The sequence below is a fragment of the Neoarius graeffei genome, chromosome 20 (genome assembly GCF_027579695.1).
Source record: "Neoarius graeffei isolate fNeoGra1 chromosome 20, fNeoGra1.pri, whole genome shotgun sequence".
Taxonomy (NCBI): domain Eukaryota; kingdom Metazoa; phylum Chordata; class Actinopteri; order Siluriformes; family Ariidae; genus Neoarius; species Neoarius graeffei.
Window position 1 is genome coordinate 23,740,968 of NC_083588.1, and position 25,817 is coordinate 23,766,784.

The 25,817-nt window shown below is 46.0% G+C and overlaps 1 protein-coding gene across 1 annotated transcript in view; it reads left to right on the forward strand.

Moving 5' to 3' along the window:
• The window catches only part of cfap70 (cilia and flagella associated protein 70), a 134,467-nt gene that overhangs the window by 93,830 nt on the left and 14,820 nt on the right, over positions 1 to 25,817 (forward strand). Inside the window, exons 14-20 of the mRNA XM_060902388.1 lie at positions 1,750 to 1,944; positions 3,186 to 3,317; positions 3,480 to 3,602; positions 3,700 to 3,833; positions 6,065 to 6,180; positions 7,951 to 8,118; positions 21,247 to 21,446. Coding sequence (XP_060758371.1) covers positions 1,750 to 1,944; positions 3,186 to 3,317; positions 3,480 to 3,602; positions 3,700 to 3,833; positions 6,065 to 6,180; positions 7,951 to 8,118; positions 21,247 to 21,446 — 1,068 coding nt within the window. The remainder of the gene's footprint in view (positions 1 to 1,749; positions 1,945 to 3,185; positions 3,318 to 3,479; positions 3,603 to 3,699; positions 3,834 to 6,064; positions 6,181 to 7,950; positions 8,119 to 21,246; positions 21,447 to 25,817) is intronic.

Sequence of the window (25,817 nt, forward strand, 5' to 3'; positions counted from 1 at the left end):
CCCCAATCTGAGGGCGCAGAGAGGCAACCCTCTCGTTCACTGGGGTAAACTCCAACACATGGCGGCTGAGCTGGGGAGCTATAAGCAAGCCCACACCAGCCCGCCGCCGCTCACCATGGGCGACTCCAGAGAAGTGGAGAGTCCAGCCCCTCTCGAGGAGCTGGGTTCCAGAGCCCAAGCTGTGCGTGGAGGTGAGCCCGACTATCTCTAGCCGGTACCTCTCAACCTCCCGCACAAGCTCAGGCTCTTTTCCCCCCCAGCGAAGTGACATTCCATGTCCCAACAGCTAGCCGCTGTGTCCGGGGATCAGGTCGTCGAGGCCCCTGCCTTCGACTGCCACCCAATCCACACTGCACCAGTCCCCTACTGCTACCTCTGTGGGTGGTGAACCCACAGGAGGTCGGGCCCACGTCACCTCTTCGGGCTGAGCCCGACCCGGCCACCAAGCGTTTGCATACGAGCCCCAACCCCAGGCCTGGCTCCAGGGTGGGGCCCCGGCTGCGCCATACCGGGCGACGTCACGGTCCTTGATGGTTTCTCCATAAGGGTTTTGGTGGTTTGAAACATGTGGTGATAATCATGATTTGTTACAAAATCAGTACCCAGGAAATACAGAGTATTTGAGGAGCAAAGATGGGCCAAGGATCTCCAGTTTGTTAACAAATGTGTGAAAAAATTATTGAAATGTTTAAAAACAATGTTTCTCAAAGAAAGATAGGAAGAGATTTGGATATTTCTTTTTTGTAAGAAATGGATGCCATGTGCTCTGTGCCAGAGATGTAAAGGACCATCCAGAATGTTACCAGCAGCAAGTCTAAAAGCCAGGGTCTGTCATGGTATGGAGTTGTGTCAGTACCCTTGGCAAAGGTAACTTATACTTCTATGATGGCAGCATTAACCCTTTTACCCCCTAATTCACTGAGATTTTGGAGCAACATACGCTGCCTTCAAGACATCTTTTCCAGGGCCATTTCAACATCATAATGCAAAACCACATTCTGAACACGTTACAAAGGCATGGTGGTGGAAGAAGAGGGTGCCCGTCCCCTCTGTCCCCAACAGAGAATGTGATGAATTTTTTGAAACGAAAAATGATAATGGCTATCACTGACTGTTGCACACTTTAAGACTTGTTTACAGGAAGAATTTGACAAAATAACACCTGAAACATTTCATCACTTGGTGTCTTCAGTCCCTAAATATATTTTAAGTGTTGTTAGAAGGAATGGAAACATTATAAAGTGGTAAATGCTTTACCGTCCCAACTTTTTTTTAAATGCGTTGCAAGAATCAAAATTTAAACGTTTATTTTGAAAAAAAAAAACATACAACAAAATTCATGAGGTAAAACATCAAATAATGTGCTGTTGTATTGTTTTGAGTGCAATACAGGTCAAGAATTATTTATAAAGCATTGTTTTCAGTTTTAATTTCAATTTCAACATACCGTCCCAACTTTATCTGATTTGGGATTATATTTAAGTACATTACCTCTTAGATGACTGATCATGTATAAGGGGAAAGATATATATATATATACACACACACACACACACCTCTAACCCACAGCTGTATGGATCTTTCTAGCACACTTGCTTTCTCTAATACACATGGTTATGCTCTCTCTCTCTTCTCATTCATTTCATGCCCTTTCTACAGCACTTTTGTCTGTATTGAGTCCATTTACGGTAAATGCATTACCTGATGATAAATCTATAAATGATTAAGCAGTGTGGGTTTTTGGTGCAGGCTGTGCAGGAGTACCAAGCACAGATGATGAGCATAACGGTACAGGTGTTGCAGCAGTATGAGCAGATGTTTGGAGCTGCATTTGTTCCTGGTGCCAAGCCTCTAGACCCTGCCACCCAAGAGCAACGAAAAACTCGGTTGTTTGGAGAGCTGAACTGTTCTGGGAAATACTTTGCCTTCAAGGAACAAATGAAAGTGAGTTAATGAGTTAGTGTGGCCTGAAAACATTAAAGTAAGGAATAAAGCACAATGTGATGTGTTTTACAGGAAAATAATTAACAGGGGGCGGCACGGTGGTGTAGTGGTTAGCGCTGTCGCCTCACAGCAAGAAGGTCCTGGGTTCGAGCCCCGGGGCCGGCGAGGGCCTTTCTGTGTGGAGTTTGCATGTTCTCCCCGTGTCCGCGTGGGTTTCCTCCGGGTGCTCCGGTTTCCCCCACAGTCCAAAGACATGCAGGTTAGGTTAACTGGTGACTCTAAATTGACCGTAGGTGTGAATGTGAGTGTGAATGGTTGTCTGTGTCTATGTGTCAGCCCTGTGATGACCTGGCGACTTGTCCAGGGTGTACCCCGCCTTTCGCCCGTAGTCAGCTGGGATAGGCTCCAGCTTGCCTGCGACCCTGTAGAAGGATAAAGCGGCTAGAGATAATGAGATGAGATGAGATAATTAACAGGGATGTGGCCTGATGGGAAGCAGAATTACTGTTATGATCTATATTATGTTCCTATAAAAGCATGTTTCAATTCCTGTTTTATTTCTCTTATAGCACATCAGTTTGCAAATAAATGGCACAGCGTACTTTGTAAGCATTCATAGTTACACTTAATATTGTGGAACATCCATGAAACAAGTTAAATGCTGCTGTCACTTACATTATAGCAGCTCCTTTACTCTTGCTTTTTTCTCTGTCTTGAAATGAATCAGATAAAATGCAGCATGTCAGCAGTTACTATCGAAATTTTAATGTATTAGAAGAAGCATGTTGCTCTAAACCTGGGATTTGAATTATAACCAGTACTACTGTCAGAGCAGCTGTTATAGAAAATTAATCAACACTTTCTGACCAATCAGATTTGAGAATTCACCAATGTGGTGGTATAAAATCTGATTATCAGGATCATATAGTCCTACAGTATATAACATAAAATTATTCAAAAATTCCAGTAACCAACAAACTTTCATAAAGTAACTGATTCTAGTAGTGTTTTTATGTGTAGCAGCAAACTTGACCACCAAATTGCTTTAAAATTAAGCAAATGTCATCCATTTCAACAAGATATTCCACTTTCATGTGCAAATTCTTTCTTAAATAAAGTTTTGTGTTGCTAAGTTTTGTGTTACTATCTGCTAAATAATTTGATGTTATATGTACTGTTCAACCGTTTTAGTAGACTTTATGCGTTGAATGACAAGTTTATTGATTTTTGTCTGTGACAAGTACTCAGTAGTGCGGATTGTGCGTGAGAAGCTGCTGAGGACGGAGGCATTTACCAACCAAGAGCAACTGCAGGCTTTCCTGAGTCAACTCTACATCTTCCTGGTGGACGAGATGCATGTTGCACTTAATAAGGTGTGGCTATGATTTTCTAAACAAGTTCATCAATCAGTTGTCCAGTTTGTGCTGATTATCTATTCTCTACATGAATTTCAGTAAATGCAAGCTTGGTGGCATAATTGGATTAGAACATTAGTACTTCTTGAGAGAAGATAATTTTCACTGATCTTCCTGTAGACCTTATCAGCTGAAGAACAAGGGTGTCAGGCAAAGCCGCCGGACTGCAGTCAGCTCAGGCAGTTTGCCAAAGAGGCTCAGCTAAATGAGGATTATCAACTAGCTGCCCACTATTACCAAGAGGTTCATCTTACTTGTGACAAAATCTTAACAACAGTTTTTTCTGTGGTTAACCAAAAACAAAACCATTCTCACTTCAAAACTCTTTATCTCTGTGTAGCAACTAGCCCAAGATCGGAGCAATCCGTCCCACTGGTTTGATTATGGCGTGTTTTACATGTGCACTGCTGAATATATGAAGGCTGAGGAGTGCTTCCGTCTGGCTGTATCTGTTGACCAAGAGCACATACCCAGGTATCCATGGAATACACTGAGCTCTGAAAGAAACCTAGTGCTGCATTTCATTATACAACGTACATTATATGGCCAAAGGTACAGCATGTGTACACCTGGCCACCACATTCATATGGGAGTCTTCCCCTAACTGTTGCCACAATGTTGGAAGTGCACAATTGTATTGGAAGTCTTTATATGCTGTACAGTGTCTTGCAAAAGTATTCATCTCCCTTGATGTTTGTCCTGTTTTGTCACATTACAAGCTGGAATTAAAATGGATTTTTGGGGGGTTAGCACCATTTGATTTACACAACCTGCCTACCACTTTAAAGGTGCAAATTGTTTTTATTGTGACACAAACAATAATTAAAATGGAAAAAAACAGAAATCTGGAGTGTGCATAGGTATCCCCCCCCCCCCCCCCCCCCCAAAAAAAAAAAAAGTCAATACTTTGTAGAGCCACCTTTTGCTGCAATTACAGCTACAAGTCTCTTGGGGGACATCTGTATTAGTTTGCCACATCTAGCCACTGAGATTTTTGCCCATTCCTCAAGACAAAACTGCTCCAACACCTTCAAGTTAGATGGGTTGCATTGGTGTACAGCAATCTTCAAGTTATGCCACAGATTCTCAATCGGATTGAGATCTGGGCTTTGATTAGGTTGTTCCAAGACATTTAAATGTTTCCTTTTAAACCACTCCAGTGTAGCTTTAGCAGTATGTTTAGGGTCATTGTCCTACTGGAATGTGAACCTTCGTCCCAGACTCAAACCTCTGGCTGACTCAAACAGGTTTTCCTCCAGAATTGCCCTGTATGTAGTGCCATCCATCGTTCCTTTAATCCTGACCAGCTTTCCTGTCCCTGCAGATGAAAAATATCCCCACAGCATGATGGTGCTACCACCATGCTTCACTGTAGGAATGGTGTTCTCAGGGTGTTGGGTTTGCGCCACACATAGCATTTCCCATGATGGCCAAAAAGTTCAATTTCGTCTCATTTGACCAGAGAATCTTCCATATGTGTGGGGAGTCTGCCACATGCTGTTGGGCAAACTCCAAATGTGTTTTCTTAAGCAATGGCTTTTTTTCTGGCCACTCTTCCATAAGGCCCCACTCTGTGGAGTGTACGGCTTAAAGTGGTCCTCTGGACAGATACTCCCATCTCCACTGTGGATCTTTGCAGCTCATTCAGTGTTATCTTTGGTGTCTTTGTTACATCTCTGATAAATGCCCTCATTGCCTGGTCTATAAGTTTTGGTGGGCGGCCTTCTCTTGTCAGGTTTGTAGTGGTGACATATTCTTTCGATTTGCTATAATGGATTTAATGGTGCCCCCTGGGATATTCAAAGTTTGGGATTTTTTTTTATAACTCAATCCTGATCCATACTTCTTCACAACTTTGTCTCTGACCTGTTTGGAGTGCTCCTTGGTTTTCATATTGGTTGCTTAGTAGTGTTCCAGAGTCAGGGTCCTTCCAGAACAGGTAGATTTATACCGACATCATGTGACAGATCATGTGACACTTTGATTGCACACAGGTGGATCTTAATCAACTAATTATGTGACTTATGAAGTGAATTGGTTGGACCAGCACTTATTTAGAGGTTTCATACGAAAGGGGGTGAATACCCATGCATGCTCCAGATTTCTCTTTTTTCATCTTAATTATTGTTTGTGTCACAATAAAACAACAATTTGCACCTTTAAAGTTGTAGGCATTTTGTGTAAATCAAATGGTGTTAACCCTCCAAAAATCCATTTTAATTCCATCTTGTAATGCAACAAAACAGGACAAACACCAAGGGGGATAAATACTTTTGCAAGACATTGTCTCATTACAATTTCCCTTCACTGGAACTAAGGTACCCAGACATGTTCCATGCCCATCTGTACAAAGTGAGGTCCATAAAGGCATGGTGTGTGAAGGTTGGTGTTTAAGAATTCAAGTGTCCTATGCAGATCCCTGACCGCAACCCTACAGAACACCTTTAGAATGAACTGGAAAACCAGGCCACCTCACCCAACATCAGTGACACTTTTTTTTTTTTACTCTTGTGGCTGAATGGGAACAAATCCCCACAGCAACACTCCAAAATCTAGAGGAATGCCCTCCTATAAGAATGCAGATTATTAGAACGGCAAAGGGATGTTCAAAATGCACGAGTGTTATGGTCAGCTGTCTACAAACTTTTGGCCAGTGTATGCATATGTCAAAATCCATTGTTAAAATGCTCTTTTGTGTTCAACAGCTTACTTATGTGTGGGATTCTGTCAGAAATGAATGGTCATTATGAAGAAGCAGAGACCTTTTTTGAGATGACCACATGCATCGAACCGAGCTCAGTGGTCACCTGGACCTTATTTGGTAAGATAAGTATGAAATGAGAAATGCTGTTTTTTGTTGTTGTTGTTGTTGTTGGTGGTGGTGGTGGTGTTTTTACATTTCTCCTCAATTTGGTCAGCTGTAAATTCCCACCCACCAGCCAGCTCTTTCCTGTCATATGACGGCTACCAGCCAGGAAGGCTGAAAGCTAACACGTACTTCCACGTGAAAGCCAACCATGTCTTTTCAAACTGCTTAGGAGCTGCATAATGGAGTAGCATAATACTTGGAGGAAAGTGCTGTCTACCCTCTTCCACATACATGAGCTCATTGACACCCACAATTGGTTAGTGTTGCTGTGACTGACAGGGAAGAAAGGGTATGATATTCCTCCCACCGAGACAGCATTGCTCTCTTGGCTCCTGGCCACAGATGGCTGTGGGATTGCCGGGATTTGATCTCATAATATCTTGATAATAGGGCAAACACTATATGAAACACTTCTTGAAGTCCATTCCATCCATCCATTATCTGGAACCGCTTATCCTGCGCAGGGTCGCGGGCAAACTGGAGCCTGTCTCAGCTGACTATGGGCAAGAGGTGGGGTAGACCCTGGACAAGTCACCAGATCATCGCAGGGCTGACACATAGACAAACAACGATTCACACCTACAGTCAATTTAGAGCCACCAATTAGCCTAACCTGCATGTCTTTGGACTGTGGGGGAAACCAGAGCACCCAGAGGAAACCCACGCAGATACAGGGAGAACATGCAAACTCAACACAGAAAGGCCCCTGTCGGCCACTGAGCTCGAACTAAGAACCTTCTTGCTGTGAAGTGATAGTGCTAACCACTACACCACCATGCCGCCTACTTAAAGTGTTACAGAAAATATTAAAAATTACTTGGGTGGGTACAACAGCAAAGTTCTTATTCCCAAATCTACTCATTTGGTGGCCATTTTGACATCGCCTTTGTGCAAGTACAGCGAGTCAAAACCTGGCTTCTATCTACTTGACTGGAGAGAGACTCATAAATGTGAGACTGATAGTCAAGTCAAGTCAGTTATGGATTAAAAATGACAAAAATACCGTGACAACTGTGTACTCTCACCCACTAAAAAAAAAATACACATGAACACGATGACACCAACCTTCCTTATGGTTGTTTTTATGCCACATGTATGTATGTATTAACTGGCTTGTGTGCGGCCTTGAAATCGATTACATTCTGAAATGGGGAGCTTGTGTGTGTGGGGCCTGGTGTTTCTTCACAAATAATTTCATCTTTTGATTCAAATAATAAACCATATATGTTGGGTTAAACTAGTATATTGGGTTGATAGGTTAAACATAGTTTGTCTGCTGCGTTTAGCATGAGCAAAGAAGTCAAGGTTAATGCCTCTGTTATGATAATGTTTGTAATATTTGTCACAAATGGTCTGTAACAAAGACAGTAGTAGCCTAAATCTCCACTTTTCCAGTAAAAGAATATGAGAGGGTAACTTTAACGGCAGCATTTAATATAAAGTCTAAGTTTATAGAACTTGTAGACTACCTATATGATATTAGCTAGCACTGTCCATGAATATTAAAATCTGTATGCTGTGCTTCAAGGACTGTCCTACTTTCAAGCATATAGACTTATTTCTAATAATTGTTTCTTGGCCTGGTATATAAGAATGTGTTCAGATTACTGTATCAAAAATTATATTTCTCTGTGCCTGGATTCGTGTGATTATAAACACAGCTCAGCAAAGGCTTGTCTTGGAAGTCTTTCTCTCCAAAATTGATGTCTTGTATTTGTGCAGGCTTGTTTTATGTGGCCCAAGAGAACTTCATTCAAGCAGATATGGCATTCAGGGAAGCAACTAAGCAGCTGAAAGCAGCCCTGGGGTACAGCAGCCCAGGACAGAGAACAGAGACTGTGTGTGATAATCACACTCATTCAGAGGATAATACACCGGTGGACAAACCAGGTACATTATTTGATATTTCTTGGTTCAGTAAATGGTACTACTCTTTGGATTTTTACAATACTGAGCTACTAATTTTGGCATCATCAATAATTTCTAGTCATACAACTGTTGTATTTGTATATAACTGCATTAAATGCAGATAACTACATTCAATTAAACAGCATTACAAGGTGGTGTAACAAGTGAATGAAAGTGATTCTGCACATATGATCTCACAAATGCTCACAATACGGTTAATGCTTATCTGCTGTGCCACACTGGAGCCGATAATAATAATAATAATAATACAAACTGGGCGGCACGGTGGTGTAGTGGTTAGCGCTGTCGCCTCACAGCAAGAAGGTCCTGGGTTCGAGCCCCGGGGCCGGCGAGGGCCTTTCTGTGTGGAGTTTGCATGTTCTCCCCGTGTCCGCGTGGGTTTCCTCCGGGTGCTCCGGTTTCCCTCACAGTCCAAAGACATGCAGGTTAGGTTAACTGGTGACTCTAAATTGACCGTAGGTGTGAATGTGAGTGTGAATGGTTGTCTGTGTCTATGTGTCAGCCCTGTGATGACCTGGCGACTTGTCCAGAGTGTACCCCGCCTTTTGCCCGTAGTCAGCTGGGATAGGCTCCAGCTTGCCTGCGACCCTATTGAAGGATAAAGCGGCTAGAGATAATGAGATGAGATAATACAAACTGTAGACTAAGTGTTATTGTGTCCATTCAGTAGCTACAACTCAATTTGGGCAAATTAAAGCCTGCAGCTGTTTTATATTGTCTATTGATGTCAAAAATATAAGTACTTGTAGCGCGGATAATGTGTGGGTGGAGCACAGAGGATGGCAGGACAACGTTTAGATGCAGAGACGGCTTATTTATTTTCCCAAACTTTTCAGTCTCAACAGCGTAAGCCAAAACACACACACAAACACACTCTGCATCCGATCCCGGGTTGCGCTCCTTCTGCTCTCTCTCAGCCTCCTTAAATAGGGAGCGGTTACTGGGAAAACACACACACAAACAGGTTAATTATCCTCAGGTGTCGCGATTCTGCCACTCACCTTCCCCGGCTCCACCCTCCTGTCACAGACCGGCGCTTGACCACGCCCCCGCTGCCACATACCCCCACCGCCCGACTCAGGCCGGGCGCTCGTCCGGCCCGCAGCCGACTCCCCCCCCCCCCCCCCCCCTTGACGGGAGAGGAAGTCCGCCACGACCATCTGCGCCCCCGGCCTGTGGACCACCTTGAAGTTGAAGGGTTGGAGTGCCAGATACCAACGGGTGATCCGCGCGTTGGCATCCTTCATGCGGTGGAGCCACTGGAGGGGCGTGTGGTCCGAACAGAGAGTGAAAGAGCGCCCCAGCAGGTAGTAACGGAGGGCGAGGACCGCCCACTTAATCGCCAGGCACTCTTTTTCAATTGTGCTGTAGCGCCCCTCACGCACTGACAGCTTCCGGCTGATGTACAGGACCGGGCAGTCCTCCCCCTCCACCTGCTGGGACAAAACGGCCCCCAGCCCTCTGTCCGACGCATCGGTCTGCAACACAAAAGGGAGAGAGAAGTCAGGGGAGTGTAAAAGTGGCCCCCCACACAGTGCAGCCTTTACCTCAGAGAAAGCCCGCTGGCACTGCTCTGTCCACTGGACCGGATCTGGCACCCCCTTTTTAGTGAGGTCAGTCAGCGGGCTGGTGACGTCCGAATAATTAGGTATAAACCTACGATAATAGCCAGCCAGCCCCAGGAACTGCCTCACCCCCTTTTTGGTCTTGGGCCTCGGGCAGGCCGCAATCGCTGCTGTCTTATTAATTTGGGGACGCACCTGCCCGTTGCCCAAGTGGAAGCCCAGATACCGTACTTCCACCCGCCCAATCGCACACTTCTTCGGGTTGGCAGTGAGTCCCGCCCGCCTCAGCGACCTAAGGACAGCCCTCAGGTGTTGTAGGTGCCGCTGCCAATCATTACTATAAATGATGATATCATCTAGGTAAGCGGCCGCATAGGTGGCGTGGGGCCGGAGGACCCAGTCCATCAGCCGCTGAAACGTAGCGGGTGCCCCAAACAGCCCAAAAGGAAGTGTGACGAACTGGTGTAAGCCGAACGGTGTGGAAAAGGCCGTTTTTTCCCGGGATAATGGAGTCAAGGGGATCTGCCAATATCCCTTCGTCAAATCCAGTGTCAAGTAAAAGCGAGCCGTGCCTAGTCGATCGAGCAGCTCATCAATACGAGGCATTGGGTACGCGTCAAATTTAGACACCGCGTTGACTTTCCTATAGTCCACACAGAACCGGACCGAGCCGTCGGCCTTGGGAACCAAGACCACCGGGCTGCTCCAGTCACTGTGGGACTCCTCGACGATGCCCATTTCGAGCATGGCCTGAAGTTCTTCCCGAACCACCTTTTTTTTGTGTTCGGGTAATCTATAAGGACGGCTCCGCACTACCACCCCCGGGGGCGTCTCTATGTGGTGTTCTATGAGGTTAGTGCGACCGGGCAGGGGCGAGAACACATCCGAAAACTTGGCCTGCAACTGGGCGACCTCCGTGAGTTGGGTCGGGGAGAGGTGGTCTCCACAGGGGACCGGAGAGGTACGTGATGCCAATGACCCTTTATGGACCTCCGGCCCCAGCTCCGCCTTCTCCGGAACTACCGACACCAACGCCACGGGGACCTCCTCGTTCCAGAGTTTCAGCAGATTGAGGTGGTAGATCTGTAGCGCCCCCTCCCTGTCCGTTCGCCTAACCTCATAGTCGACGTCCCCGACTCGCCGTGTGACCTCAAAGGGTCCTTGCCACTTGGCGATTAATTTGGAGCTCGACGTGGGCAACAGGACGAGTACCTTATCTCCCAGAGTGAACTCTCTAAGGCGCGTGCCCTTGTTGTACAGGCGGGCTTGCCGTTCCTGGGCCTGCCGCAAATTCTCCTGAGTTAGGTGGGTGTGTGGAGTTTTGCGCGCAGATCCATAACGTACTGAATTTCGTTTTTGCTCGGTGAAGGTCCCTCCTCCCAATTTTCCCGCAGTACATCTAAGATGCCGCGCGGCTTACGCCCATATAATAATTCAAATGGGGAGAACCCCGTGGAGGCTTGGGGGACCTCTCGCACTGCAAACAACAAGGGTTCGAGCTACTTATCCCAGTTACGTGCGTCCTCACTTACGAATTTTTTGATAATATTCTTGAGGGTGCGGTTGAATCGTTCAACTAAACCGTCCGTCTGTGGGTGATAAACGCTGGTGCGGATCGGCTTAATACCCAGTAGCCCATACAGTTCGCTCAGTGTTCGTGACATAAACGAGGTGCCTTGGTCAGTCAGAATCTCTTTCGGGATTCCAACCCGGGAGATGACGTGGAAGAGGGCCTCCGCAATACTGCGTGCTGAGATATTGCGAAGAGGCACCGCTTCCGGGTATCGCGTTGCATAGTCCACCAGAACCAATATAAAGCGGTACCCTCGTGTTGACCGATCTAATGGCCCGACGAGATCCATCCCAATTCCTTCGAACGGGGTCTCGATTAATGGTAGGGGGCGCAAGGGCGCTTTTGGAATGGCCGCTGGATTTACTAACTGGCATTCGCGGCACGCCGTACACCACTTACGGACGTCACCGCGAATCCCCGGCCAATAGAATCGGGCCATTATCCGGGCGAGTGTCTTATCCTGCCCGAGGTGTCCAGCCATGGGATTAAAGTGAGCCGCCTGAAATACCAATTCCCGGCGGCTCTTTGGAATTAGCAATTGGGTGACTCGCTCTTTCGTCTGAGTGTCCTGCGTCACTCGGTATAACCTATCCTTCAAAATGGAAAAATAGGGGAAGGACAGGGTGGTGCCCGGCTGGAGCGTCTGACCATCGATTACTTTCACTTGGTCAAACGCGTGTTGCAGAGTCTCATCTCGCGATTGTTCCAGTGGGAAATCCGCGAGGGATTCCCCAATAGAAAGAGGAGGGGCCGGTGGCTCCTCACTCTGTCGCGGAGATGACGTAGACGGCTCTGCGACCGCAGCTCCAGCCAAAGCGACACCGGGACCCTCCCCTGTTAACCGGCAGGACCCACTCTTTATTAGGCGTGCCATTAAACCCCGAAATCCCGGCCAATCAGTCCCCAAGATCAAAGAGTGGGTAAGGCGAGGATTAACCGCCGCCTTCACTATCGATTTCTCCCCTCTGAAATGTATGTGGACCGACACCAACGGGTAGCTGTGAATATCCCCATGCACACACAACACCTTCACCCCTTGTGCTCCCCCCAATGCCTCGTCTTGCACCAGGCTTTGGCGGATCGAGGTCTGATTGCAACCCGAATCCACCAACGCCTGATACGTAGCCCCTTGCACACTTACTGGTATGCGATACGCTCCGGCCTGATCGAGGGCAGCTTCTGGCGCGTCGGGGATCCGCATCACCACCCCCACTTCCATCGCTGCACACTGTTGCTGCAGGTGGCCCGGTTCCCCGCAGCGCCAGCAAACCGGCCCGGGCCTTCCCTCTGCAGCTGTGTTCTGGGGCTCACTCACCTGAGGGGGGGGAGAGACAGACACAGAAGGGAGAAACGGGAGGGCACCACGGGTGCGGCGGGCCGGCTGGGGTGGAGCCGGCCCCCGCCTCCGCGGTGGGGGAATGGGGCGAGGACGGGACACAGGAGGAGGGGGGGAGAAAGAGAGAGAGAGAAGAGGAGAAAGAAGATGCTGTCGTCCGCTGCCCTGCTGCCGGAACAGCCGCCAGATGATCCTCCGCCAGTCCCACGGCCTGATCCAGCGACGCCGGGCGGTGGCACTGGACCCACTCCGCGGTTCCAGCTGGTAAGCGGGCGATGAACTGTTCCAGCGCCACCTGGTCGATGATTCCCTCGGCGTCGCGATCTTCGGCCCTCAGCCACCGCCAGCAGGCGTCCCGGAGCTGCTGGCCGAACGCGAACGGGCTGCCGACTTCCTCCATCCGCAGCGCGCGGAAGCGCTGGCGCTGCTGCTCCGGCGTGCGCCCCACGCGCTGGAGGACAGCCCGGCGAAGGTCAGCGTAGGCCAGCCTGCGATCGGCAGGGAGCTGTAGTGCGGCCAGCTGCGCCTCTCCTGTCAGGAGGGGGAGGAGGCGCGCTGCGCGCTGTTCCATCGGCCACCCCGAGGCTTCAGCGACCTGCTCGAACAATGTGAGAAACGCCTCGGGGTCGTCCTGCGGGCCCATCTTGGTCACGGTGAGGGGAGACGGGCCCACGGCTGGGGCGCTGGTGGACCTCGCTGACGCGAGGAGACGCCGGAACGCCTCTCGATCTTCCTGCTGGGCCAGCACCAGGGCTTCGAAGCGGCGCTCCTGCTCCTTTCGGAGCGTGACAAGTGCCTGGTGCTGGCTCTGCTGAGCCGTGGCGAGGGCGTGGATCAAGTCCGCGAACGGGGAGGATTCCATGGGGCTGCTGTGTTGGTGCTCCACCTTTGTCCCGGGTTTCGGCACCACTGTAGCGCGGATAATGTGTGGGTGGAGCACAGAGGACGGCAGGACAACGTTTAGATGCAGAGACGGCTTATTTATTTTCCCAAACTTTTCAGTCTCAACAGCGTAAGCCAAAACACACACACAAACACACTCTGCATCCGATCCCGGGTTGCGCTCCTTCTGCTCTCTCTCAGCCTCCTTAAATAGGGAGCGGTTACTGGGAAAACACACACACAAACAGGTTAATTATCCTCAGGTGTCGCGATTTTGCCACTCACCTTCCCCGGCTCCACCCTCCTGTCACAGACCGGCGCTTGACCACGCCCCCGCTGCCACAGTACTATTTTTCAAACATTTAATAATCCTTTCTGCTAGATGGTGGATAAACCAAATACACTTAATTTGCTGGTAAATCAGCATGGAAAATGAAAAATGAAATTCCTCCCCAATACACTGAGGGAACCTGCATCAGAGTACAAAGATTTGGCTACAAGACTCTCTATATTTGGACTTCCTTAATATTTTTTACTATGACACACACCTTAATTCATCGAAAACAAAAGACGCTTTCCAATCAATGTTTTACCTCCCACACCCAAAGCTAACACACTATATGGCCAAAAGTTTGTGGACACCTGACCATCACACCTATTTTTGTTGAACATCCCATATCAGATTTATTCCCCCTTTACTGTTATAATAACCTCCACTCTTCTGGGAAGGCTTTCCACTAGATTTTGGAGTGTGACTTTGGGGATTTGCTCATTCAGCCACAAGAGCATTAGTGAGGTCAGGCACTGAGGTTGGGTGAGGAGGCCTGGTGTGTTGACTCAGTGTTCCAGTTCATCCCAAAGGTGTTCAGTGGGGTTGAGGTCAAGGCTTTGTGTAGGAAACTTGAGTTGCTCCACACCAACCTTGACACACCATGTCTTTATAGACCTTGCTTTGTGCACAGGGGCATTGTCATGTTGGAATATGTTTGGGCCTATCATCATTGCGCTGAGCTTGCTCAGATTCTTTTGACAATATCGCGCCAAGCATTTCTGTCCATCATCACAGTAGGTAATTCATCAAGGTTGAATCCAGAATCACAGATGAGTTGGTCTGTGTAAGTCTTCAAAGGCCTTCTAGCACTTCTACGTATGACCATGAGATGGATTCCAGAGAATTAGGTCACTGATCAGCTCATCTTTACTTCAGAAACCATGCCCAGTAAATCTGAGTCTTCTTTCTCATATAACTTCTGAGATGGGGGCAAGATTGCCATAAAGTTGGGGTTTTGTAGGCTGTTCCTGCCATGAGATATTGAGAATGGCTCCGAGTATCCGAGTATAATTGCCATTTAGTGTGTTCTCCAATTTTTTTGTGAGGGTCCAGGTTGAGGGACCATAGAACAAGACAGATTCAACTACAGCACAGAAAAAGTTTTTCTTAACTCCATTGGGAAGATCTCATCTCATTATCTCTAGCCGCTTTATCCTGTTCTACAGGGTCACAGGCAAGCTGGAGCCTATCCCAGCTGACTACGGGCAAAAGGCGGGGTACACCCTGGACAAGTCACCAGGTCATCACAGGGCTGACACATACAACCATTCACACTTACGGTCAATTTAGAGTCACCAGTTAACCTAACCTGTATGTGCTTTGGACTGTGGGGGAAACCAGAGCACCCAGAGGAAACCCACACGGACAACATACAAACTCTGCACAGAAAGGCCCTCGCTGGCCACGGGGCTCGAACCCGGACCTTCTTACTGTGAGGCGACAGCGCTAACCACTACACCACTGTGCCGCCCCATTGGGAAGATTTAATTTCCAAATAATTGAGAGCCGTTTAAGACCATACTTTGGCAACTCAGATGTCAGGGTCTTTTTCTGAGGATATGATGTTGCTACCAAGGTATGAAAAAGTTTCCACTGAGTTAATTGGAATACCTGATAGTGACTTGATGGTTCTGTGACAGTTGATGTTTATACAGTGGTGCTTGAAAGTTTGTGAACCCATTAGAATTTCCTATATTTCTGCATAAATATGACCTAAAACATCATCAGATTTTCACACAAGTCCTAAAAGTAGATAAAGAGAACCCAGTTAAACAAACGAGACAAAACTATTATACTTGGTCATTTATTTATTGAGGAAAATGATCCAATATTACATATCTGTGAGTAGCAAAAGTATGTGAACCTCTAGGATTAGCAGTTAATTTGAAGGTGAAATTAGAGTCAGGTGTTTTCAATCAATGGGATGACAATCAGGTGTGAGTGGGCACCCTGTTTTATTTAAAGAACAGGGATCTAGCAAAGTTTGATCTTCATAACACGTTTGTGGAAGTGTATCATGGGACAAACAAAGAAGATTTCTGAGGACCTCAGAAAAAGCGTTGTTGATGCTCATCAGGCTGGAAAAGGTTACAAAACCATCTCTAAAGAGTTTGGACTCCACCAATCCACAGTCAGACAGATTGTGTACAAATGGAGGAAATTCAAGACCATTGTTACCCTCCCCAGGAGTGGTCGACCAACAAAGATCACTCCAAGAGCAAGGCGTGTAATAGTCGGCGATGTCACAAAGGACCCCAGAGTAACTTCTAAGCAACTGAAGGCCTCTCTCACATTGGCTAATGTTCATGAGTCCACCATCAGGAGAACACTGAACAACAATGATGTGCATGGCAGGGTTGCAAGGAGAAAGCCACTGCTCTCCAAAAAGAACATTGCTGCTCATCTACAGTTTGCTAAAGATCATGTGGACAAGCCAGAAGGCTATTGGAAAAATGTTCTGTGGACAGATGAGACCAAAATACAACTTTTTGGTTTAAATGAGAAGCATTATGTTTGGAGAAAGGAAAACACTGCATTCCAGCATAAGAACCTTATCCCATCTGTGAAACATGGTGGTGGTAGTATCATGGTTTGGGCCTGTTTTGCTGCATCTGGGCCAGGACGGCTTGCCATCATTGATGGAACAATGAATTCTGAATTATACCAGTGAATTCTAAAGGAAAATGTCAGGACATCTGTCCATGAACTGAATCTCAAGAGAAGGTGGGTCATGCAGCAAGACAACAACCCTAAGCACACAAGTCGTTCTACCAAAGAATGATTAAAGAAGAATAAATTGAATGTTTTGGAACGGCCAAGTCAAAGTCCTGACCTTAATCCAATCGAAATGTTGCGGAAGGACCTGAAGCGAGCAGCTCATGTGAAGAAACCCACCAACATCCCAGAGTTGAAGCTGTTCTGTACAGAAGAATGGGCTAAAATTCCTCCAAGCCGGTGTGCAGGACTGATCAACAGTTACCGCAAACGTTTAGTTGCAGTTATTGCTGCACAAGGGGGTCACACCAGATACTGAAAACAAAGGTTCACATACTTTTGCCACTCACAGATATGTAATATTGGATAATTTTCCTCAATAAATAAACGACCAAGTATAATATTTTTGTCTCATTTGTTAAACTGGGTTCTCTTTATCTACTTTTAGGACTTGTGTAAAAATCTGATGATGTTTTAGGTCATATTTATGCAGAAATATAGAAAATTCTAAAGGGTTCACAAACTTTCAAGCACCACTGTATATTCAGTCGTCTTTGCATTTACATACAGTCCTACACTAGATGCTTATCTGTGAAGATACTCAGTCATCCAGGTACATAGTAATCTGTGGTTAGTAGAAGAGAGCAACTGGACTTGCTTGAAAAGTCTTGAAGACGTTTCGCCTCTCGTCCAAAAGGCACGAGGATAAATACTTGATACTCCCTATTAGACAGACAGAACTGAGGATGCCTTTCGGACGAGAGGCAAAACGTCTTCAAGACTTTTCAAGCAAGTCCAGTTGCTCTCTTCTACTAACCACAGATTACACTAGATGCTGCTTGCTTGAGAGAGTGTAGGATTTTGGTTGCTCCTTCAACTGTGTTTGACATCAGGACGAGATCATCTGCATAATCTGCATCAGTGATGTTTAAGGTAGGATGTCTTTGACTCTTTCTTTTTCTGAGGGTAAATCCAAGCTCATTTAAGTCGTCCAGTGAGGTTCGTAGGACATAGTCCAGGCATATAATAAATAGATATGGGGCAAGTGTGTCTCCTTGAAGTACTCCAGCCAGGATGTCAAAAAACTCAGTGTCTCCATCTGGTGAGCCGACTTTAGCTTTTGAGTTTTTATACAGTATCATGGTGGCATTGACCATCTCTTGTGGGATTCCATATGCAACTAGAATTTGCCTCATCTTTTCTATGTGTATTGAATCAAAAGCCTTTGAAAAGTCTACGAACAGTAAAACCACACTTAAATTTTTAGCATGAACACCTTCCAGGATTCTGTGTATTGTAAGTATTTGTCCAACAGTTGCTCTACCTTTTGTGAAATCCATTCTGATTTCTGCATACGATCTTTTCTATGGATGGTTGAATTCTGTTCAGCAGCATTGAGTTGTAGATTTTGGCTGCAATTGAGGTTAACATGATGCCTTTATAGTTGTCAGTTAAGCCAAGATCTCCCGTTTTTGGAAATAGGAGAATGCATCCTTCTGTCCAATTATCGATAGAGTTCTGATTGTAGACTTTGTTGCAGAAGTCAAGCAGGAGGTTGTTAAAAGCTTTTATCTTCCAAGTTTCAGGTGGAATGCCATCAAGACCTGAAGCTTTTCCATTCTTGATCTTTGAGCCTTGTTCAGCTCATCCTCACTGAAGGGCCCAAGTTTGATGTCTAGTTGTTGGTGTACTACTGGAGTAATGTTTCCATTAGTTATAGTAGGTGGTTTACCAAGGAGATTTTGAAAGTGGGTTTTCCATTTGTCTAGACGATCTTGGTGACTGGAGGCCCTAAGTTTAGCTCGGCATGTTTTCTTTCTGCCACTAATTTCATTTACAACTTGCCAGGCAAGAGAAGACTGTTTGTTTTCAGAACTCTGATTGCATCTATTTTGCTTTGAATGTAATTCTTCATTTCAGCATGATACAGTCGTTCCATTTCTTCTTATGTTGGTTATAAGAAACAATATTATTAGGGGTGGGTTTGATCTGCTTGCACTATGCTGATTGCTTAATTTTGTTACGTTGTGCTTCAATATCTGCTGATTCCCTTGGGACTCTTTTTTGTGAATTTTAGGCTTTAAAGGAACAAATCTTTTAGTGGCTTCACGATGTGCTGTAATGAAGTTGTTGTAACTTTCGTTTGGAGAGTTTGCTTGGTAAGGAGGGTCGGTAGTGTTTTTTCTCTTATTGGCTCTGAGGCTTAAATGGATTCTGCAAGAGACGATGTGATGATCCGAGAAAACACTTGAAGCTGCTATATGAGTCACAGTTTGTACAGCTGTTGACCCATTTGCGACTGATTTAAGATATAATCTAATTGTGCTTTGATGCTATTTGGGTGCTCAAAAGTCCAGAGTTTGCTCTTTCTTTTTTGAAATTGGGTGTTAAGAATACAAAGCTCATTTTTGATGGAAAAGTCTAAGAGATGATTGCTATTTCTGTTGCTTGTCTAGTGAAAAGTCATATTGCTTTTGTGCCGATCACTGCCGATTTGTGCATTGAAGCATGGCCGTAGCCAGCTATGAGGCCACCGAGGTCCGGACCTCGGTCATTTTTAAGAGCTGAAAATACATTTGTATGCTAAATATTCAACTGGATAAAAAATAAAGAATAACATTAAAACTTCTCCGTAAAAAGTGCATTGTTAATTATGTTAAACATTGATTCTGTCTTCTGTGTCTGTTTCATGTGGCTCTGAGATCAAGAACACAAAAACGAATGAGTGCGCGACTCGGGGGAGGAACGCAGTGCAGTAGACACGGGTTTTTCATGGTCACCATCAGTGCACTTTCATGAAGCTGTTAAATTTACATTTTCGAAGCAGTGCAGTTTTGTCCTCATTGCTTGGGCCAGATCAAACCATTAAACAAGTTTAAATTATTCTTACTCTTGCCACATACATGATTTTTTTTCAAAACTGATGATATTCATTAAAAGTAATTTCAGGAATAGATCTCTTGTGTGACGTGTAATTCACCCCCTCATTTAAATATGTCGAAAATTTTTTTGGCACGTGCTTTGCGCATCACGGACCTCTGTAATTTTAAAATGCTGGCTACGGCCCTGCATTGAAGTCTCCTGCTATAATTAGGACATTGTGCTTTGGTACATCTCTTACAAGCGAAGACAGTCCATGGTAGAATTCGATTACCATGTCTTCATCAGAGACATTTATTGGGCTGTAGCAAGAAATTACGGTAGTAATTGGATTGCCATTAAAATTTGCTATCATAATTCTGGGTGAAATTTTTTCTATGCTGTTTAGAGCGTTCATTGCATGGGGACTGAGCAACATTCCAATGCCTCCGATAGTTGCATTGATGGCATTCTTGCATGTTGAGCTTGTGATTAGAGTATACCCTAGTTACTTTATGATAATCTACATCTACATTGTCGTGGAAAAGTCGATGTTCCTGTATGCAGATCACATCGATTTTGAATGCAACAGCATTAGCTGTTAGTTTGGAGATTTGATTGACAGTATGAAGAGTGCGTATATTAAATGTAGACACTATGCTGGTCTTTCTGCATTTCAGAAGGTTGTGGTTTGGATCTTGGTCAGATTTTTCGAACTCCACTGGAGATGCCTTTACAGTGAAAGAATGTGCTCCTTGTTGAACCGCGCGATGAGCGATGCAGGATGAACGTCTTGGGATTGATAAAGTCGTGAATCTTTTGATGGCTAAAGGTACCGACTGTGCCAGCCAACACTACAGCCGTAGCAGTAGTTCACTTTGGGAACTGAGTGATCCTACTGAAGTCAGTGACTTCTCCAGCATCATGCAAGTTCAGCCGTTGACCACTTCAGCGATTCATCCGCCTTTACCTGCTAAAGATATGCTGCTTCCCATATCTAAGTGCCTTTCAAACCAAACCTTCAAGGCAGCAGGTGGTTGGAATGGTAAGTGCCAGAGCGTGTACACACGCCGGTGGGTCATGCACACTGTATATCTGGGGCTCCAACCTGCTCCGAGATCCCTCACAGTTTAGACTGGGGCAGCAAGGTACCCAGTATCCATGGTGTGCCGCGAGGAGGCACTGTGAGAGTCTTGACAGGTAGAACCGTAAAACCATCAGGGAGGGGTTTACGCACTTGGCCCTTCTTTTCACGCCAAGGAGCTAGATGGTGGCTGCAGCTGGAAGCGAGAAAGACAAACAAACTACACTACACTACGCTACAACACAACAGACTACATGCCCTGTGTCTCTAGGATACCACACCACACTGGTATCCTAGAGACACAGCAAGGCCCCTAACCTCCAACTGCTCCCCAGGCTGCTTTGGGTATGTTGTATGTCTTTCTGGATAAGCGCATCTACTAAATGCCATTAATGTAATGTAATGTAACAGGAAGTTGAAATGAAACAGCATACAAAGGCTTCATATACAAAACTGTGCTTCCAACTGTGTGGCAACAGTTTGGGGAAGTACCACATAAGGGTGCAGTGGTCATATGTCCACATAATTTTGGTCATATAGTGTACTTTGTGCCCTCACATGAATTTGCTTTTAGTATATTCTGACCAAGGCCTCACCAAGAACTTCTTTTATTTACTTTATATAATCTAAATGCAGGGTGATGCATATATGCTGCTAATGTAGTTGTGTGGACATTATAACCTCTTCATGACCTTATAGACAACATTGAAAGCTAGTCTCAGGGTAACTGTTTTGATTCTGTAGCTGTGGAAGAACACACTGAGGGTGAGACAGAAGTACAGGACAAACCTCAGAGCAGTCAGGAGCTTAGAGCAGAAGAGGGTGACAAAACAAGAGCTGATTCTGCACAAAATTTCCCTCGAGACAATCAGCCTCCCACTAGAGTTGATACCACCATCTACATGGAGACAGTGAAGTTTCTACTACAGAGTTATGCATTGCAGGTGAGCCAAAGCTGCAAATTACAATACACTTTTCCCCAGGACCATTGTAAATATTTTGTCATCAGCCTATTTATATTCAATATAATTGTAAAAGCTGCAGGCAAAGAACAAGTTTATTTTCATGTGATTTTTCAAACATATTAACTTTTCTATCGTAACAGCTGATTCACAGGGACTTGAATGGTGGATGCTCCACATAATCTATGGCTAATAATAAACATTTAAAATTATACAACCCCAGTACCAAAAAGGTTGGGCTGCTGTATAAAATGTAAATACTGAATACGATGATTTGCAAATCATGGAAACTCTATATTTAATTGAAAATAGTAAAAAGACAACAAGTTAAAACTGAAAAACTGTTGTTGTTGTTTTTTTTTTTTGTGTGTGTGTGTGTTTATATGCCCATTTTGAATTTAATGCCAACAACACATTTCAAAAAAGTTAGTACAGGGGCATGTTTACCACTGTGTTGCATCACCTTTACTTTTAGCAACACTCATGTTTGGGAACTGATTAATGTCGTTTTGAAAGTGAAACTTTGTGTCATTCTTGCCTGATATACAAGTTCCTTTGTTGTATATTTAATTTCATAATGCACCAAATTAGATAGATAGATAGATAGATAGATAGATAGATAGATAGATAGATAGATAGATAGATAGATAGATAAAACTTTATTGATCCCTTTGGGTGGGTTCCCTCAGGGAAATTAAGATTCCAGCAGCATCATTACAGATAAACAGAGAAAATAAATAGAGAAAACTTCTAGGTAAATTAAAATAAATTATTTACATATACAAATATAAAAAGAATAAGATATGGGGAAGGAGGGGGAAGAAAAAAAGGGGGGGCAGCGGCAGGAGAGATATTGCACATTATATTGCACATTGTTCGGTATTGCTTATTGTTAGGCTAGGCTACTGCTCCTTCCCGTCCTCTGTCCTCCTGTTACCCCTCTTCCCCCCCCCAGAGAGGAGCTGTACAGTCTGATGGCGTGAGGGACAAAGGAGTTTTTAAGTCTGTTCGTCCTGCACTTGGGAAGGAGCATTCTGTCACTGAACAGGCTCCTCTGGTTGCTGATGACAGTGTGCAGAGGGTGACTGGCATCGTCCATAATGTTCAATAGTTTGTCCATAGATCTCTTCTCTGCCACCGTTACCAGAGAGTCCAGCTTCATGCCGACCACAGAGCCGGCCCGCCTGATCAGTTTGTCCAGCCTGGATGTGTCCTTCTTGGATGTGCTGCCCCCCCAGCACACCACGGTGTAAAACAGGACACTGGTGACCACAGACTGATAGAACATCCACAGGAGTTTCAGCCTGACGTACTGCGGCCTGTCAGTGAGGTGGCTGGAGATCCAGGTGACCAGGCAGGGGTCCACTCGCATCCTGTTCAGTTTATCCTGAAGCAATAGGGGCTGGATGGTGTTGAAGGCACTCGAGAAGTCCAAGAAGAGGATCTTCACTGTGCCATTTCCCTTATCCAGATGTGAGTGGGCTTGGTGTAGCAGGTAGAGGATGGTGTCTTCCATACCGACACCTGCCCGGTACGCAAACTGCAGACAGTCCTGGCCATGTTGTACCTGGGGTCTGAGGAGGCTGAGGAAGAGACGCTCCAATGTCTTCATCAAATGTGAAGTGAGTGCCACCGGTCGGAAGTCGTTCAGCTCGCTGGGCCGATTCTTTTTGGGAACTGGAATGATACATGATGTCTTCCAGAGGGTTGGCACTCTCCCCAGCTGTAGGCTGAGGTTGAAGATGTGTTGGAGTAGTTCACCCAGTTCAGCAGCACAGGTCTTCAGTAGTCGGGGACACACCTTGTCTGGGCCTGCTGCTTTCCTGGGGTGAAGCTTCCTCAGTTGACCTCTGACCTGGTCTGCAGAATGCATGGAGGAGTCTGTGTTGAGGTGGGGGAGGACGGGGAGGAGGGGGCTGCTGTGATGACTGGGGGGAGGTGTGTTGAGGGAAGAAGGAGAGATGGCTGCCGTGAGGGAGAGGGTGGGGGGGGACATGGGCTGGTTGAACCGATTGAAAAAGTCATTCAACTCATTCGCCCTCTCCACTGTCCTCTCAACAACTCTGGTCTTTGTATTGTGGCCTGTGATGGTTTTCACACCTTCCCAGACCTCCCTCATGCTGTTCTCCTTCAGCTTCTGCTCCACCTTTCTCCTGTAGCTGTCCTTAGCTTCCCTCATGCAGCATTTTACCTCCTGCTGTGCTGCTTTCATTGCCTCTATCCCTGGTCCTGAAGGCAGCCTTCTTCCTGTTGAGGACAGCTTTGACTTCTTGTGTTACCCATGGCTTGTTATTAGGGTAACACCGTACAGTCTTAGCGGGGGAGACCACGTCTGCACAGAAGTTAAGGTAATCCATCAGACAGTGTGTCAGCCCCTCTATGTCCTCACAGTGTGGGCTAAGCAGCACATCCCAGTCCGTGATGTCATAACAGTCCCTGAGGGCATCTTCCATTTCAGGGGACCACCTCCTGATGGAGCTAGTTGTTGCAGGCTGCCTTTGAACCAGGGGGGTGTACTTCGGCTGTAGAAGAACCAGGTTGTGGTCAGACTTCCCTAGTGGGGGGAGGGGTGTGACTCTGTATGCATCCCTCACATTAGCATACAGCAAGTCAATTGTCCTGTTGTTCTTTGTTGGACAGGCCACAACCTGGTAAAAAGCAGCCAAAGTAGAGTCCAAAGTAGCGTGATTAAAGTCCCCAGAAATGATGATAAATGCCTCAGGGTGCTGTGTCTGCAGCCTTGCTGTGACAGAGTGAATCCTCTCACATGCAGCGGCTGTGTCTGCACTCGGAGGGATGTAAACACAGATGGTGATCACGTGACTGAACTCCCTCGGCAGATAATATGGCCGCAGGCTAATGGCTAGCAGCTCCAAGTCCGGGCAACATAAAACTGTCTTTACAGAGATATGTTCTGGGTTACACCAGCGGTTGTTAACATAAATGATTAGTCCCCCATCTTTGCTTTTCCCGCATGTGTTAGTGTCTCTGTCGGCTCTCACAGCAGTGAATCCTCGCAGGTCCACGTTAGCATCCGGTACAAGGTGTGTTAACCATGTCTCCGTAAAGATAAATAAGCTGCTCTCCCGGTAAATCCACTGGTTGTTCAGTGCGGATAGCTCGTCGACTTTATTTGGCAGCGAGTTCACATTCTCCATGATAACGGAGGGAATGGATGGTTTGTAGCGCCGCCGGTTGTCCGCTAGCCTAGCCTTTAGCTTAGCTCCAGCCTTGCAGCCCCTGGGTTTCCTCCTCAGCACAGCCAGGATGGGGTGTCGTATCCTGGCTCATCCCATTGTTTTCAGGGCCAGCAGCTCCTCTCTCGAATAAGTGAGAAAACTGGCTCCTGGTTGCGTGTTAAAGTTAAATATATCCATGTTATATAGTTAAACACACTACGTCTTCGTAAGAAGAGCAGAAAAGTAAAAAACGTGGAAAAAAAAGAGATTTAAAGAGCTAAAACTACAGAGCTACTAGAGAGGCAGCCATCTCACACAGCGCCCATACAAAATGGTTTCAATGGGAGACAGGTCCAGACTGCAGGCAAGCCAGTTTAGAACCCGGACTCTCTTACTGCAGAGCAATGCAATTATAATACATGCAGAATACGGTTTGGCATTGTCTTGGTGAAATAAGGAAGGTCTTCCTTGAAAAAGATGATGTTGTCTGGATGGCAGCATATTGCTCCAAAACCTGTACACCGATCAGCCATAACGTTATGACCACTGACAGGTGAAGAGAGTAACATTGATTATCTCATTACAATGGCACCTGTTAAGGGGTGGGATATATTAGGCATCAAGAGAACAATCAGTTCTTGAAGTTGATGTTTTGGAAGCATGAAAAATGGACAAGCATAAGGATTTGAGTGACTTTGACAAGGCCAAATTGTGATGGCTAGATGACTGGGCATGAGCATCCCCAAAATGGCACATCTGGGGTGTTCTAGGTATGCAGTAGTTAGGACCTACCAAAAGTGGTCCAAGGAAGGACAAACGGTGAACTGGCGACAGGGTCCTGGGCAGCCAAGGCTCATTGATTTGCATGGGGCACGAAGGCTCCTGTAGCACAAACTGCTGAAAAAGTTAATGCTGACATCTTTCTATTTTAGCCAGCATTGACTTTTTCAGCAGTTTGCACTATGGAGCATGTAGTGTACGCGCTCTTGGGACGATTCATCATTGCAAACACCTGTTGCTGATTTGGAGCGCTATCAGCATGCACATAAAGGGACACTGGCTACACACACACACACAGTGAGAAGCATTATGATTGTATCATTGTCTCAGTGTTCATGTTTGTTCCTAGCCATGTTTAGTACTCAAGTTTATGTTCTGTTTATGACTCGGTTTC